Source organism: Somniosus microcephalus, chromosome 3 (assembly GCF_052327205.1).
Source record: "Somniosus microcephalus isolate GS21.2 chromosome 3, FLI_Smic_1.0, whole genome shotgun sequence".
Taxonomy (NCBI): Eukaryota; Metazoa; Chordata; class Chondrichthyes; order Squaliformes; family Somniosidae; genus Somniosus; species Somniosus microcephalus.
The window spans coordinates 85,889,139-85,904,127 of NC_140989.1; the positions used below are offsets into that span (position 1 = coordinate 85,889,139).

Below are 14,989 nucleotides of genomic sequence, written 5' to 3' on the forward strand. Positions count from 1 at the left end.
TCTGCTCTAGAGCCTTGACATTTCTCTCACTGCTTTTAAGTTTACTCTTTCCTGAATATCCCCACCCTCCCTTCATTAGTTTAAAGCCCTGCCTACCGCTCTAGTTATTCGGTTCTATCCTCCACTCTGCATTTTGCTGGAGAAATCGCCTTACTTTTATGGGGAGAAGTGGCTGCAGTTTTGGTCATGAGTTCTGTTTGCTGTATTTCATAGACTCTCTTCTTTTTAAATAGCCTCTGTAGACAGTTTGCTGTAATGTGCTGTTTAAACAGACTCTGTTTGCTGAGTAAATAGACTTTGTTTGAGTCCTGCCGTAAACTCTATCTCATTGGTTGGCACAGTGGCGTCAATAGACACTCTAGTGCTGGTCTGTCTGATTGACTGAGCTACCACATTACTGTTTAAATGTGCAGACAACACTGAATAAGCCCTTTAACCATCGACAACAAGCCCTTTAACTGCCAACAGTGACCAAACAATGAAACCCCTTCCATTGGTCAAGCAGACATACAAAGCATGCAAACACACAATCACAGAAACACCAAGAAAGAAGTAATAAAAATGGACTAACCTAACCCACCTGAGCTTGGCTCACACTCATCAATGTCCTCATCATCGCTCGGACATTCAGCAGAGGCAACCAATAGATCATCTGTGCTCTGTGAAAAATAAAATGCTAAAAATTAGTGTCTTTTAATTCCAAATATTAATAGTTTTATTTAAAATATTACAAAAGAAGTTTCAAAAGCAAAAAAGCACTCTCATTTTTTGAAGAAATCTTTAAACATTTGTGCAGTGATTTACATATCAATATTTAAAAATATCATTATTCTCACTTCAACATAAATAATATTCTTAACCAAGTGTTTTATTTGAATTACATCCAAATTGTAAATTACTCTTTTATTGACAACTGCTATTACAATTGTTCAGAACCTCTGAATACATTGCAGTGTAACAAACCATTGTCTGTGCTGTTGATTTCTCAAGTGGCAGATGATAAAACAGAAAAAGAACATTTAGGAAGTCTTTCAGACAAGGGTATTGTTAAGAGATAAAAAAAAGCGCTTTTCTAGAATTGCCGGTCAGATAGGTATTAGAAGGCAAAAATATATGTTTTTTTTTCCAATGCTGTGAAATTTAAGGACTGCAGTAGACTTTCAACGCCAAATTCTGGATATATAACATTTCCAAAGGATACCCTGTAGAAAACAACTTCAGTTTATGTGAATTAAAAGGAATTTTATTGCAAAGGCCAAATACTTGTAAATTACAAGTGTCTCAGGGATTAAGGAGGAGTGTTGAGTGTGAGATGCTGACACAAACTGTGCAGTGAGATCAATTAACCATGTGTAGTGTAAAAAATATCTGGATCCACAGCAGGATTCAAGAGATTTTGCATACACTCAGAAAAATCAACTCAGAGGATGCAGTATAGAATTTGAGCAAATAATCTAGCTGTGCATAGTTTCCATCCTATGTCAAAATTGGTGTCTCATATGCAAAAATTGGTGAATAATTGCACCATTTGTTGGTGAATAATACAGAACATTACTGCTGTGCATCAGGAATTATTTGTTATTGCAAAAATCACATAAGTGTTTATAGCTGAACTACATATCACACACTAGGAAAATAATTTAATTAATACACCAAAGTTTAGCAGTCCAAAGTATTCTATAGTGACTCTTGTCAGATGAAAACAGAGCCTTGATGAATTTTTCATTGATGTATAGCCAGAATTTATCCCTTTAAAAGAAGTTAGAGAGCAATTTCACTATACTGGTAAATTTGTTAATAGACAATCTGAAAGAATAAGCACAAAGGGCAAGAGCCCTCTATTTCCATCAGAAAACAAATGTCAGATCGTCAGCACTCACACCTCTTTCAGTTATTTCTAAAACCATCACTGCTGCAAACTGCATTTTTGCACTTCAGGTATTTCCCCTGCAATAAAAGTGATGGCATGCTGGGTATATCTGAAGCTTAATTTACAACAAATCAATGTCCCACTGCAATTTTCGTCTAACTCCTTGCCCTGCTATGTCAAGGCCTATAATTCCAGGGTGATTTTATGCTGTCAGTTTTTGTGGATTATGTCAGCTTTTTTTGAAGCTGTTCACCAGTTTTTGCTAGATTTCTGGATTGACATACATGTACATTAAAAGTATTATATAGACGCAAGTTATTATTTGCTATATGATGTGAAATTACAGTACATTCTAAAAGCAAGTATAAAGAACACATTTATGACTTTGCTGCAAATATCAAACAGAGCAAATCTTCTTCTAAGATATATATACTATATATCAGAATCAGTATCAATCAAATCCAGGTAACAAACTAATATCAAACCATTTTAATCTAAGGTTTCATGCAAATGTATCATTTAATTTTGCCTGCGAGTATATTTAATCTTAAGAGTTCAAAGAAAACTAACCTTGGACATAAAGGTTAACATGTGGCAGAGCCACCAAGGGGACTCTGATCTTATGTACATAATTATCTTTAACTAATTGTTAGCTACAGAATGAATCTGTATCCTGTTCTTATTATCGCATGTACATAGCGCGGTCCCTTTAAGACTGAGACCCTACGCGATGACGTCATCACGTTGATCCTCCAGCGGCGGGAAAACGTCCGACCAGGGAGGGGCTCTAGTCAGTCCTCGTGGAGCTAGCAACCAGTACAGACCTGTTATCCAGCTTTCCATTGTTTTAGTGTTAAACTCGGTTTATTAGTATTAAACATAGTGGCCTAGAAATTCAGTATAGCCACTTTTGGGGCGGTAAAGTCGGGCGGGCGCTAAAGTTTGCGCCCGCCGGAAAGTGGAGGCCACTTCGCCGATATTCAGTAGCTTTGGCCAAGGAGTTTGCTCGAGCGCCAAAACTGGTGTTGCACCCCTATCTTTAGGCGCTAAGCCGGCGGTGCAGACTGATACCGCCGAGGCCGGGCGCAGCGCAGGTGTGGTCATGTTTTGATTGACAGCAGACACCCTGGTGCCGGCCAGCTCTTAAAGGGGGAAGGGTCAACTTGGTCTGCTGCCACGCCCTGGATACTGCAGCCCTCCAGCTAGGCCTAAACACTGCTGCTGGAGAGAAATAGCGCCAGCAAGGATGCAGAGGGCCCGTGAGCGAGCGCAGCGCTTCTCTGCCCATGATTTGAAGGTGCTGGTTAGGGCTTTGGAGAAGAGAAGAGATATCTTGTTCCCGGACAGTGGCAAGAAGGCTCCCAAGAGGCTGTACAGGAGAGCCTGGAGGGAAATCGGCCAGAGGGTCACAGCCAAGAGCGATGTCCCCAGGACTGGTGACCAATGCCGGAAAAAGTTTAACGACCTCACTCGGTTGGTCAGGGTGAGTACCCTTTCCAGTGTCCTCCTCATCCTTGCATGTGCACCTCACATTATGGGCAAAGGGACCTCAAAGGCCTAATGGCCAGCCCTCCTCCAGCAGCTATGGCACTGGCATGAACATCAATAGCACTTTCTGCACTTTACACACTGGCCAAGCTATTCGACCATGGGAGGCAGTGCACACAACAACAGGGCACCACACTGTACTTAGAAGCCGTCCTTTCTCTTGCAGGCCAAGCTGGCCGAGAATCTGAAGAGCCGGACTGTCACCGGGGGAGGCCGTGCCCAGTTCCAGGAGCTCAGTGACCTGGAGGAGCGCGTGGGTCGACTCATGGGTGCCCGGGTGATTGGCCCCGTTGCAATTGGAGATGCCGACCCTGTGCTGGGCCCCAATGGTAAGGACATGACCGTTTGGACCTCTCTCGTTCCCCTTGCGCTTCAGATCTACATCCTTTGCCACTGTCCGACCAATGCGCATAATGCCACCACTCATGCCTCCCTCGCTGATGCCCTGTCCTCACTCTAAAGCTACTCTTGTGCCTTCCTGCTTTCAGCTGGTGAGGAGGAGGTCCCTGAAGCTGCGAGTGTCAGTCCCTCGGAAGAGGAGGACGACGAGGAGCAAGAGGAAGGCGGCACATCGGGGGAACCCTCATCAGCGCCAGGGGATGGCAATGGAGGGGACACGTCTTGCCTGGAGGAGAGCCAGGGGGAAGTGTTGCAGGGGGGTGTAGCTCCTGTGCCCAGTGGCGTCCAGCCACGCGGGAAGGGTCGGGCAGCACGGCTGCCTTCTCCCCAGAGGGGGGAAGTGTTGCAGAGGAGTGTAGCTCCTGTGCCCAGTGGCATCCTGCCACGTGGGAAGGGTCGGACAGCTCGGCGGCCTTCTCCCCAGAGGGGGGAAGTGTTGCAGGGGAGTGCAGTTGCTGGGCCCAGTGGCGTCCAGCCACGCGGGAAGGGTCGGGCAGCTCGGCGGCCTTCTCCCCAGAGGGAGAGTCCGGCCTCCAGTCCGGAAACGGTCCTCGCCCAGGAGGTGCGCCTCCTTGATCAAATGTCCGCGGACTCGGATCGTCGCCACACCGAGTTCATGGGGGTTGTGGCACAGTTGCCTGAGGCCATTGAGTCCCTGGCTCATAGTGTGGCCGATTTCGGGGCCTCACAGGCCAGGGGTTTCGAACAACTCGTGGCAGCACAGGCCAGGGGTCTCGAACAATTCGGGGCATCACAGGACGCGAGTCGGGCAGAATTCAGGGCATCACAGGATGCGAGTCGGTCCGAATTCAGGGCAGCACAGGCAGCGAGTGGAGAGTTGACGAGTGGTGCCGTGCAGTCACTGGCTGGTCTGATGCGGGCACAGACCAGGGCAGTACGGGCACTCACTGCTGCCACACTCGCTGTGTCACGCACGCATCGCCAGGGCACCCGCCGCGCTGCTGCAGCACAGCGGTCTGGCCTTCACCAGATTGCTGCGCTTGCTGCAGTGCCAGCCCGGCCGACTGCCAGTGTCTCTGGCGACCAGCGAGTGCCTGGCATCAGCCAGCTTGCCCCCATTGCTGCAGCCGCCACTGCCACTCCCCCAGCAAAGCTGCGACGAGCTGCTGGAGAGACTGATGCTGCCCAGCCACAGCTGCAGCAGTCAGCAGCCGGCCCCTCCAGGGCCGGAGCTCGTCTAGGCCGACCCCCAAGGGCATCTGCCGTCACGCATTGTGCCCCTCAGGAGCCTTCCCCCAGCCTTGCAACACCCACAGAGCCCAGGTTGAGGCGGAGCAGCAGGTCGGCCAGGGGCCGGAAAAGCCTGGACAAGGACTCGCCCTCTCGGCACACAAAGTAGAGTGTGTTGCCAAATGTTTTTTTATATGGGGGCGTTTGTGTTCTGTATGGGGGGGGTTTACTTTGGTAAGGCCGAAGATGAAGGCAAATGTTTTTTTATATGGGGGTGTTTGTGTTCTGTATGGGGGGGTTTGTCTTGGTAAGGCCGAGGATGAAGGCCATTTGGATGGACAAGTTTTGTTATTCCTCCCCAGGTTGTGGGAGTGAGATATGTTTTTGACTGTTTTTTGGGGGTCTTGTCTGTTTTTGGGTTTCATGTGGGAAGGGCCCTGAGTTTGTTCAATAAAGCTTTTTATTTATTCAGCTTGTCCATGTGTGATGTTTCAAGTGGTTGTTGCGTTAACCGGCTGAGGGCTTGCGGAGCGGCTGCATTCATGTGCCTTCATTGCCACAAGCCATTCCCTGACAGGGGGCCTAGAAGTGTCGTTCAATAAGCCGCCGACGGACGGCCCTTGGACCTTGTGGCTCCCTCCTGGGCTGGTACTCCTCCTCCTCCTCCTCCTCCTCCTCCTCCTCCTCCTCATGGTCCTCCTGCTCGTCCTCCTGAGGTGGTGGTCCAACATGAGGTGGCAGTGCCTGAGTCCTGCGGATAGCCAGGTTGTGCAGCATGCAGCAAACGACAACGAACTGGGAGACTCTATCCGGCGAATACTGTAGAGATCCGCCGGAATGATCCAGGCAGCGGAACCGTTGCTTGAGGACGCCAATCGTTTGCTCTATGATGTTCCTTGTGGCTTGATGGCTTTCATTGTATGCCTCCTCAGCAGGGGTCCTGGGCGCGCGGAGCGGGGTCATGAGCCATGTACACAAAGGATAGCCTTTGTCCCCGATAAGCCATCCTCTTGGGGGAGGCTGTGCCTGGAACATGTCAGCCACAGTAGTCTGGCGCAGGATAAATGCATCGTGGCTGCTGCCTGGAAAGCGGGCATTGACAGCTAGGATGCGCTGCCTGTGGTCACACACCAGCTGTACATTGAGGGAATGGTAGCCCTTCCGGTTGCAGTAATCCTCGGCATTGTCGATAGGTGCCCGCATAGCCACATGCGTGCAGTCAATGGCGCCCTGCACCATGGGGAAGTCGGCGATCCTCGCAAATCCGACTGCACGCTGCTCCTGCCTCTCTAGGGTCATGGGGAAGGAGATGAATTGGTGTCTCCTTGCGAAAAGGGCATCGGTGACCTGCCGGATGCAGCGATGCACGGCGAACTGGGAGATGTTCGCTATGTCCCCAGCAGCGGCTTGGAAGGAGCCGCTTGCATAAAAGTTCAGAGCCACCGTGACCTTCACTTCCACTGACAGAGACGTCCTGCACATCAGCTGTGGACGCAGATCTCTGTGAAGCAGCTGGCAGATCTCTGCAACCACCTCCCTTCTGAAGCGCAGCCTCTTAACACAATGCGCAGCAGTCATGGTGAGATAGGACACCTGCTGGCGGTATTCCCTGAGTGGGTAAGGCCTACGTTGCCGACGCCTGATGGCCCCTCTGCGTCTAGGCATGGCTGCCCCTCTCACACAGCGTCTGCGAGCCCTTCGCACATAATGCTGGAACTGAGGGTTGGAACCCCATGCAGCCCCCATAATATACTTGCAAACAGTGAAATCACAATGAGTCAAATTTCCAAGCTCTGGCCAGAAGCCAAAAATACCTCTCCTATGTTGGCCCAAATCAGTAAGGTCTCTTCCTTGGTCTCTGTCCAGAAATCCGTAGCACTAAAGTCATTGCAGCAAAATGGCTGGCCTTTATAGTTCAGTCTAAGTGCCCTTTAATTAGCGCTCCCCGAGGCCCGCAGGGCCTCTGCTGCGTTCCACTTCACAGTTCTTAACAGCGCCACGCCCACATTGGGCGGGCGCCACTGAAGTTCCGGTTTGGGGCGCACAAACGGCGTTGCACGACGAAATGACGTCATAAGCTGCGCGCGCAGCTGAGCGCGCGCAAACACTTTGCGCCGGCGCTAAATGTCAACTGAAGTTGGGCGTAGGCGCAGATCGGTCTGCGCCCGGGCGCTAAGTGCCTCGCGTTCGAGATCTACTCCTCTTATGGCGCTAACGACTGGCGAACGCAACTGAATTTCTAGGCCAGTTTGTTTAATAGACTGACTCGATCTCAGTCCTTTAGTTAGGAATCTAACCGTTCCTACAAACGTTTATTTAAAATGACTGCAGTTATACTGCTGAAACCAGTTTCAGACTGGTATCTGTCCAGGACGATGCATGCCTGGCAGGCAGAATTTACCCAGGAAAATCAGAGCTCTGGACATGCACACCGAGACACACATGTTCAGACCTGCACAGAGCACCAGAAACTAGAATTCAAAAAGCTAAACCAACAGTTGCCAATGTTAGATGAAACTTAGCAAAACAAATAGCTAGGTGATTGATTGGATCACCCAGAAATGTTGCAAAGTTTGCTTCTATAGTCGTATTCATAAACTAATTGCTCAGAAATTACCCAAAGTCTTTAAAACTTTAGGGGTAAAAATTGGGTCTACCTTCACCGGGGCACTAAAAAGTTAGTGCCCCCGCGGCTGATTTTCCTAGGTAGCGCCCCGAGAGGGAGGAGGGGCGCTACTGGAAGCGACCCGCCTCCCTTTTGGGGCGCTGCGAGCCAATATCGCGGCACAACGTGCTGCAGCACCGCATGCTGCGGCACGTCGCATTGCGTTACTGCAGGCCTTCCTCCCCTTATTAAAGGGGAGCGGCCTGGCTCAGTGCGTCCCGGTGCCTAGCTGGGCCACCAGGAATTGGGAGTGCCGGCAAACGAGCCCGGCACTCCTCCTGAGTGCCGGGCTCAAGGAGAGCATTCAGCACCCCGCGGGGGGGCTTCACGGGGGCCGGGGACAGCAATGGGGGCAGGTGCTGGCAGGTGGCCAGCAACAAAAATGGCCGCCCACCACCTCCCCTTTAACTAGCGTCGCCCTGACCGCAGGTAGGCCCCCCTGACCCTGGCAGGCATAGCGTCCGGCGGTAATTTGGGGGGCGCCATCCAATATTACAGCTGGGGCGTGAGCAGGGCGCTGCGTACGGTGATGACATCATCGCCAGCGGCGCTAACGGTTAGCACCACCGCTAACCTCCCGCTGAATTTCGCGAAAAGCATTAGCAGCACCGCGCCCAGGCGCTAGTTGCTTTGCGCCCTGTTAGCGCCCTCTTAAGGGCGCTAATGGGAGGTGCAAATCAACCAAATTTAGCCCCCTTCGTGTTTGAAAACTTGCAAACACAAATCAGCCATCCAAAATGGTTTCCCTGAAGATCAGTTGTCAAAAGCCATTGGCCTAGAAATTGGCCCACTTACCGCCACGAATCACCACCATCCGGTCTAAAAATGGCAGCTGCCACTCTAGTGCCGCCATTTTGGTGAGAGCCTTAGTGCTGCTGATAGCAGCGCTGGCCTTGGAAATGTAAATAAAGAGAGGGTGACGTACGTTGACTTAACGTCACCTCAGCGAAATTGGACCTCAGCACTGAGTTTAGTGCTGGGTCCTAAGCTCGCCATGAAAACCCAGCATTCAGCAGACAGACAGGCGCTGTCAGCACCTCTTAAAGGGACACACAAATCTTTAAGTTAAGTTTGTATTTAAGCTTTTGGACTGGATATTTTTTATTTTATTGAAGTAGTGGCTTGGTGCAATACATGTTAAAAGTTTTTTTAAGAGTGCAGGAAGTGCTGCTGGATGCTTTCAAGGCCTCTGAGAAGACAGAAAACACTGGAAATACTCAATAGGTCAGGCAGCATCTGTGGAGAGAGAAACAGAGTTCACATCTCAGATCGAGATGCTGCCTAACCTGCTGAGTATTTCCAGCATTTCATGCTTTTATTTCAGATTTACAGCATCCACTCGCAGAGGGAAGAGGAAGAAGCAGAAGTGGAGGAAACAGAAGAGGAGGAAGCAGAAGGAAGGATGCAACCCAGACAGCCCCTTTCTGACTGGGATATTCAGGATGGAATGATCTGCCTGTGGTACCAGTGACCACAAACCCAATTCCTATTTCAACATTAGCCCCACACCTTACGTTCCCTCTGTTACTGACCATCACAGTGTCCTCTTGGCCACAATGCTGAAATAAAAGCCACCACAAAGCAAACTTTCAAATCCAACTTTATACATCTATCCATCCAATATGGCATCAAGAAATTACCTCATCACCCTTATGCATTCCCTTAGTGACTGTCTTGTGTGTGCCTTTGCCTATCCTACTGATGTCATGCAGTGCTTTGCGAAATCAGAGCCTCGCTTTCAGAGGCTGGTCAAAGCTGCAACGCCACTTGGACACGCCACATTGGGGGCTAATGCCTGGAGGAATGCCACCAGGAGGGTGCTACACAGTGAGTTTCGAGCTGGGCTAATAATTATTAGATCCCAGTGCCAATTTTTCAATCCTGTCAGCACCACCATTTTCAGCGGCTGTTAACCCCCGGCCGCGGTGGCACCAGCAGCTTTCATAGCGGCCACAAATTTCTCGGCCATTAACTTTCAAGAGACTGCTATTCACACCTTACCTACTTGTGGTAAAAACTGTTAATACCTTTGACTGACTATTGTCAGGAATCCATTTGAACTTCAGACTAAACTTGCCTTTGAAACCCAGAAAATTGTAAAGACCTGTAAGGTTTTCCTAGGATCTTTAGTTCGCTGATTTACACTGTCGAGTCAACATGAGCTGGCAAAGAGGAGGTCCATGGGACTGATCGCTCACGTTACATTTCATCAGGGAGATCGGACTCTTGGGGAGAGAAATTGGGTATCGCCCACGTTGGGGTGCTAATATCGGCCGGGCGCAAAGTTTAGCGCCTGGCGCTAATTATCGCCTCCGACTGCAAAATTCACCTCAATCGCCCCTGGAGGTGATTTGAGCGCTAAATCAGGTGCTGCATACCTCTCTTAAGGCGCAAACGCCAGGGAGCGAGGCGCTACTCAGAACGCTACCGTAGCTCAGGCAATGCCAATTACCATGGAAGCCAGACACACTGGTGTCATCCAGTTCTTAAAGGGGAGGGGCCATCTTGCTGGCCAGCCACACCCTGCTCATTGCAGCCTAGAGTGACCTCAAAAGCAATTGTGTGGAAGCACTAATGGATAAGCCCAGGGAAAGAGCTTGGCACTTAAGAACCTCAAAAGTGGTGCTGAGGGCCAAAACTCCTTAGGACAGCGTTAAAACCAAATATTTTGCCGACAAGAAAAGGCAGGAAGCGCCCACCTTTAAATAGCGCTCCCCCAGCCCCTTCCCGACTTGAAAACGTTCCCCTCTACCTGTCGTTCCTAGCGGCAGGCGCTAAGGCAGGGGGCGCGACTCAATATCCGGTCCGGGGCGCTACCGGGGCATTGCATGCGCGACTGACATCACGATCTGCAGGCGCAGGAGATCGTGGTGGTAGTGTTTAATGCAGCCACAAAATGTCTGGTCAATTTCACGAGCGGCGCAAACATCGCTGCGCTCGTGCGCTAATTGCTTTGCGCCCCGTTAGCGCCCTCTCCTGAATAAGTATAGAAATTCAACCCTTCCCACAAAAAGTCACCAGTTTTCCATGAGTTATCATGGATCAAAACTATTTACTTCCTTGGTCACTTTGAACACAAGAACAACCAAGTCTATTTGGCTAGTCATCGAAGTCTGTTTCAGATTTGCATTCCAGACACATGTTTCTGTTCATCTTCAAATTGCCCCAGAACCACAACTGTGCACTTTCACATACCCCTGAATCAGGAATTTCTCCAGCTTCCTAATAAATTATTGCACAGAACCTTCAATCACTGCACTTGGTAACAATTCTCTTTCAGAAAATCAGGGGCCAGAATTTGCTGTCAAAATAACGATGAGACTAATGGTGCTCGCTATTATTTATGCATAAAAGGTACAGCAAATTCTGGTGAGGAGCAGCGGTGTGGTTAAATGCGAGTATCCAAAAGTTGCTGTCCGGGTTGCATCACTCTGCCGTTAGCTTTGTGAAAATGGCATTTTGCTGTCTGCCTCACCATTGGCATGTATTGAATGTCATGATGTTGCTGTATTTGCATGGAAGATATAAACTAAACCCGCCGCAGATATTTTGGGCTAGTAATTAGTAGCGTAAGTATCCTTTTAATGACATGATAATTATTAATGACTGCCAATCAACCTTCCTGCCACGAAAAATTAACTATTGCAAGTGTGGTGTCTCATTCCTTCAGGTTTTTAATTTTTGGGGAGATATTATTAAAAATTTCAAATTTTAAATTAAAAAATGCTTTTTCCTTCTTTTTTTTCCTCTTTCTCTCTTAATCCAATCTTTCTTTCCCTCGCTTTATTTCTTTTTCTGTACCTGATTTGACATTGGCTCGGATTTTGTGGTAAGAATAATGGTGAGGATTTCACCGCTCACCGTTATTAAGGACTAAATAAATAGCAATTTCTGGCATCCGCACACGCGCAGTTAGATGTCATTAAGTGCTACAGCAAATTCTAGCCCCAGAACATTGATTCATTCAGCTATTGCTTTTATAATATTATAATTCTGACTTCTTGTTCTTTGATCTTGGTTTGAAACAAAAAACTTGTCAGCTTTCACCTTATCTATTCTTAATCTTAAATGCTTCATGTCTTCCCTCTCCTGAATTTTTTGTGAAATAAAAGTAAGTTGAATTCATAAATTTTTCAGTGCTGGAAATTCTAGAGGCATTCTTATTGTGTTCCTTTGTACAGCATGCAAGGCACTATTATTTTTTGGAAGGTCATACCTTCATAGCTGCCTACGTTAAAACTCTGGAACTCCCTCCCTAAACCTCTCTGCCTTTCTTCCTCTCTTTCCTCCTTTAAGACGCTCTTTAAAACCTACCTCTTTGACCAAGCTGTCCTAATCTCTCCTTATGTGGCTCGATGTCAAATTTTGTTTGATAACACTCCTGTGAAGCACCTTGGAATGTTTTACTACATTAAAGGAGCTATCTGAATGCAAGTAGTTGTTGTTGTTTTTGTTAAGGTAGGGTATTGTGACTGGAACTTATTCTTGATGAATAACAAACCTAATAGACTAGCACTTCTTTACAACTCTCTTTGGTGCAACAGACTTAGATATGATACAGATTACCCTTGGTAATAGAGAAAATATATAGAACACTCTCCCCAAAACATAATTTCCATACAGAGATATGCATGGCATCAATTGGTGCTGTTGGCTATTTTAAGCACGACAAATCCAACCTACTCCCAATCATTAACAAAGTGATGGTTGGAGTCGTCACCAGTGCTATCAAGCAGCACTTATTCACCAATAACCTGCTCAGCAATGCTCAGTTTGGGTTCTGCCATGACCAGTTGACTCCAGATCTCATTACAGTCTTGGTCCAAATGGACACAAGAGCTGAATTCCAGAAGTGAGGTGATAGTGACTGCCCATGACATCGAGGTAGAATTTGACCAAGTTTGGCACCAAGGAGCCCTAGTAAAACTGAAATCAATGGTGATCAGGAGGGAAACTCTCCAGTGATTGGAGTCATACCTTGCACAAAGAAAGATGGTTGTTGTTGTTTAGTGAGTTCAATCATCTCAGCCCCAGGACATCGCTGCAGGAGTTCCTGAGGGCAGTGTTCTAGGCCCAACCATCTTCAGCTGCTTCATCAATGACCTTCCCTCCACCATAAGGTCAGAAGTGGGGATGTTCGCTGATGATTGCACAGTGTTCAGTTACATTTGCAACTCCTCAGATAATGAAGCAGTCCATGCCCTCATGCAGGAAGACTTGGACAACATTCAGGCTTGGACTAATAAGTGGCGAGTAACATTCGCCCCACACAAGTGCCAGGCAATGACTATCTCCAACAAGCAAGAGTCTAACCACCTCCCCTTAACATTCAATGGCATGACCATCGCCCAAATCCCCAAACATCAACATCCTGGGGAGTCACCATTGACAGGAAACTTAAATGGCCCAGCCACATAAATACAGTGGCAACAAGAGCAGGTCAGAGGCTGGGTATTCTGCAACGAGTGTCTCACCTCCTGACTCCCCAAAGCCTTTCCACCATCTACAAGGCACAAGTCAGAAATGTGATGGAATACTCTCCACTTGCCTGGATGAGAGCAGCTTCAACAACACTCAAGAAGCTCGACACCCTCCAGGACAAAGCAGCCCGCTTGATTGGTACCCCATCCACCACCTTAAACATTCACTCCCTCCACCACTGGTGAAACGTGGCTGCAGTGTGTACCATCTACAAGATGCACTGCAGCAACTCGCCAAGGCTTCTTTGGCAGCACCTCCCACACCCGCGACCTCTACCACCTCGAAGGACAAGGGCAGCAGGCACATGGGAAAACAAAGTTCCCCTCCAAGTTACACACCACCCTGACTTGGAAATATATCGCTGTTCCTTCATTGTCACTGGGTCAAAATCCTGGAACTCCCTCCCTAACAGCACTATGGGAGTACCTTCACCACAAGGACTGCAGCAGTTCAAGAAGGCCGCTCACCACCACCTTCTCAAGGGCAATTAGGGATGGGCAATAAATGCTGGCCTTGTCAGCGACGCCCACATCCCAGGGACGAATAACAAAACTACTCCCAGGAAGTTTGCAAGAACGGCCCAGATGATTTGTTTGCTGACCTTCTCTTCCTCTCCCCCTGCCCATCGGCAACTGAGATCAAGAACTCACTGTATTGTGAGTTGCATATGTAAGCACACATACTACTATTGTCACACTGTTTCAGGAAGACCAACTTTTTGTTCCACCTGAAGTTTTTATACTATATCTATTTACTAAATGATATACAAATTAAATATATTCTTAAAATATCATGCCATAAACAGAATAATTGCGGGTAACAAGATCATGGTTACCCGATGAGTACCTTCTCTGTACCACATTCCCAGCAGTATGAAAAGGTGGTGAATTTGAAGAGGAAATTCAAATTGGTCCAAAATTTTAACTGATTTGAATTTCCTAAGAAAATATATAAATTTGAGTTTTGCTCATTTTGAATTTGAAAGTTCCTGTCATAGAACACACACGTGAGGGAATGACTAGGCATCAGAATAGATTCACAGAAGGTCAATCACCATATGCAACAGAAAGATATGCTAATGTTTTGAGAGAGAGAAAGAAACAGAGTGAGTGAGAGAGAGAGAGAGAATGAATGGGACTGTCTGTCTCCTGCAGAGGAATGTATCGGTGGAGGGGGATGTATCTAACATCCTCGCTGATCTAGTGGTTGTGGCAGGGTGTTGGTTAGTAGTAAATGTATACATTATCACTTGTTAGTCCAGTGTGTGTGGGGGGGGGTGACATTGGGGGGAGAAAGGGGACAGCAGGGGAGGGGGGGAGGAATAAATCTGTTGTCCCTGTTAGAATAATTAAGTTTGCTAGTAATTACAAATGGTGTTTTGGGGCGGGGGGGCGGAGAGAAGTTTCTAAATCTGGTGGTGGTGGGGAAGAAGAACGCATTGAAATTCATTCTGGTGTACTGAAGGCTTTCTTCGCTCATCGTTTTTGGGCATTGGCTTCAGGGAAACCAAATTTTAGACCCTGCAAACAAAAGTTTCCAATTGATCTGAAACACGTCCATACAGATTTCAGACTCGGTGGGCTCTGTTCCCTATTTCTGCTTTGCAATGAGTAGAGTAAGTGTTCCAGTATACATAGACTCTGACATAATGGGCCAGATTTTGCTGTAGAAATAGCAGTGAGGCTAATGGCACTCACTATTATTCTCGTGGAAATCGGACAGCAACTTCTGGTGATGCACAACGAAATGCGAAAATCCAGAACTTGCTGTCCAAGATGCAATGTTCCTCCATAAGCTTCCCGAAAATGGCATCTTGCCCTCTGACTCAGCATTCA

General features: G+C 47.9%; 1 protein-coding gene across 15 annotated transcripts in view; it reads right to left on the bottom strand.

Annotated features, from left to right (window-relative positions):
* nrxn1a (neurexin 1a) overlaps window positions 1-14,989 on the bottom strand; it is a 2,435,560-nt gene that overhangs the window by 36,529 nt on the left and 2,384,042 nt on the right. For 12 of the 15 annotated variants that reach the window (XM_085981317.1, XM_085981316.1, XM_085981310.1 and 9 more), the window contains one exon: window positions 572-659. In XM_085981317.1, coding sequence (XP_085837443.1) covers window positions 572-659 — 88 coding nt within the window. The remainder of the gene's footprint in view (window positions 1-571; window positions 660-14,989) is intronic. The other 3 variants (XM_085981315.1, XM_085981314.1, XM_085981309.1) reach the window with 1 other exon arrangement.